At 68.9% G+C, this 1,985-nt stretch overlaps 1 protein-coding gene across 1 annotated transcript in view; it reads right to left on the bottom strand.

Annotated features, from left to right (window-relative positions):
• The window catches only part of EMIHUDRAFT_105587 (hypothetical protein), a gene marked incomplete at both ends in the record, with an annotated part of 1,114 nt that extends 243 nt beyond the window's left edge, over positions 1-871 (bottom strand). The window contains 5 exons of the mRNA XM_005761564.1: positions 14-82; positions 274-303; positions 403-485; positions 547-577; positions 677-871. Coding sequence (XP_005761621.1) covers positions 14-82; positions 274-303; positions 403-485; positions 547-577; positions 677-871 — 408 coding nt within the window. The remainder of the gene's footprint in view (positions 1-13; positions 83-273; positions 304-402; positions 486-546; positions 578-676) is intronic.
• Positions 872-1,985: the final 1,114 nt, after the last annotated feature.

Here is a 1,985-nt window from a genome sequence, read left to right as displayed (position 1 = left end):
GGGGGGGGGGCACCTCTGCCTCCGGGTAGAGCTTGAGGAGGTGAGAGAAGTCGACGGCGCGCTCGCCGCCGTGGTAGTAGACCTGCGGAGGGGAAGGGAGGGGGGGGGGGGGGGGTCGTGCTCCGGGTGCGCGCCTCGATGCCAAACCTCGTGACTCTGGGAAGTGTCGGGGAAGTGTCTGGGAAGTGTCGGGGAAGTGTCTGGGAAGTGTCTGGGAAGTGTCTGGGAAGTGTCTGGGAAGTGTCTAGGGAGTGGAGGCGCCTTGATGCCAACCTCGAACTCGCCCCACCCCTGCTCCGTCACCTGCGGCGCGGCGGGAGGCGGGAGGAGCACACGCCCTTACCTCCCTGCGAGGCGCCACTCTGAGCGGCGGAAGCCGTCTTGGGTGTCTAGAAGCGTCACCTCAAACGGCGGCGCCTCGACTGTTCGCGTGGAGGGCGTGATCGTGGGGTGGAGCTGGAAAACCACCCGCTTGATGAAGAGCCCTGCGGCGGCAGAAGTGGTGTGGCGGTGGCGGTGGGCGGGCGGGCCGGGTCGCGGGCGCACCTGGGTCCTCGTCTGGTGAGGCGGCGCGGACCTGCGCGGGAGATGCCGCGGTCGTCGGCCTCGAGGGGTGCAGCGCTGCGCTTGCGTGTGGAGGCGGGTGACGGGCGAGGTGGCGGGCGGCGGGGCGCACATAGACTGTCCACTCATGCGACTTTGACTCCTCGGCCTCCTTGCCGCGCCAGTAGGCGCACGAGCCGACCACAATCGGCCGCGACGCCTGCTGCACCGGCACCTCGGCGGAGGCGGAGCCCGCGGGAGGAGGAGGCACAGGGAGAGGAGCCGGCGGCGCGGCGGTCGCGGCTGCCGCAGCACTCGCCGTCGACATATGTGTGTCGCGAAAAAAGAATTTAGAATGGTACAACAAAACAGAGAGAGAGAGAGAGAGAGAGAAAACTGCCAATGGCCGTTATCCGTTAGTGCGGACGTCGCCGCGGCTCGCCTCTGCCGCGGCGGCTGCTGCGCGCACGCGGCGGCGCCGCTCTCTCGCGAGACGGCTGGCGACGCGGCTCGCCGCCGACGTACGGTGCGCTCGTCCGACGGTCCGCAGCGTGGCGTGCGCGGCGCTGAGCGCCGCTCTGCGAGCGCCTCTGCGCCTGCACTGCATGTCTCTGTTGCTGCTGGTGGTGGTGGTGCTGCTGCTGCTGGTGCCGATGCTGCTGCTCGACGACCCGTTGGCTCGAGGAGGCGCGAGGCAGGACGGACGTCATCCTGGTGGACCCTCCCCGCTGCGGGCTGGACGCGGACACGCTGCGACTCGTGAGCTACTTTGACCACGTGCTGTACATCTCCTGCAACCCGGAGGTCTAGGGTACCATACTTGACCCCCCCCTTGGCGCCTCGTCTTTTCCTACCAAACGAGCGTGATTTTGGCCCGTCGTTCTCCGCTCGCGCCGGCCGCCCATGCGCTCGCGGGGCTGCCCGACGGCGCGGGCCTCTTGCCGATGGACCCAGCCGAGGTGCCCAACCAGTCGAAGTCGCGCCGGCGCGCTGCGCGCGACCACCAGCCAGCTTTTCAGCGAGGTCGAGCACGGTGCGTCGAGAGAGTCGACAGTCCAAGCAGCAGCCGCTTTTTTTGCCTCTTTTTGAGCGCTGCTGCTGCACACCCAGCCCACCAGTGATACGAGACGCACCGGATCCAACCCTGGCAGCGCTTGACCGCGACCCCGATGACCGCCCACAGGTGGCTGATTGCGGCCGCCGCTCACGCTGCTTTTCGGCGCCTGGCTCTCAGAGGGCCCCTGCGGCTCTCTCTCGTCGCGTGACCGCCGCCGACATCATGTGCTCGGTCGTCCCCGCCGGCGCGGAGCTGCGCCACGTCGAATTGTTCGGTAACTCGACCGCCGGCGCGCCCGCCGGCTCACCTCTCGCGCCGCCCCTACGCACAAAGCCCGCTCACGCCGCACGTACTCAGCCATCGGCGCGACATCACCCCCGCGCAG

Source organism: Emiliania huxleyi, assembly GCF_000372725.1.
Source record: "Emiliania huxleyi CCMP1516 unplaced genomic scaffold EMIHUscaffold_70, whole genome shotgun sequence".
In the NCBI taxonomy this organism is placed as follows: Eukaryota; Haptophyta; order Isochrysidales; family Noelaerhabdaceae; genus Emiliania; species Emiliania huxleyi.
Note: the sequence above shows the minus strand (reverse complement) of the source record. Positions and strands in the feature narration are given on the sequence as shown.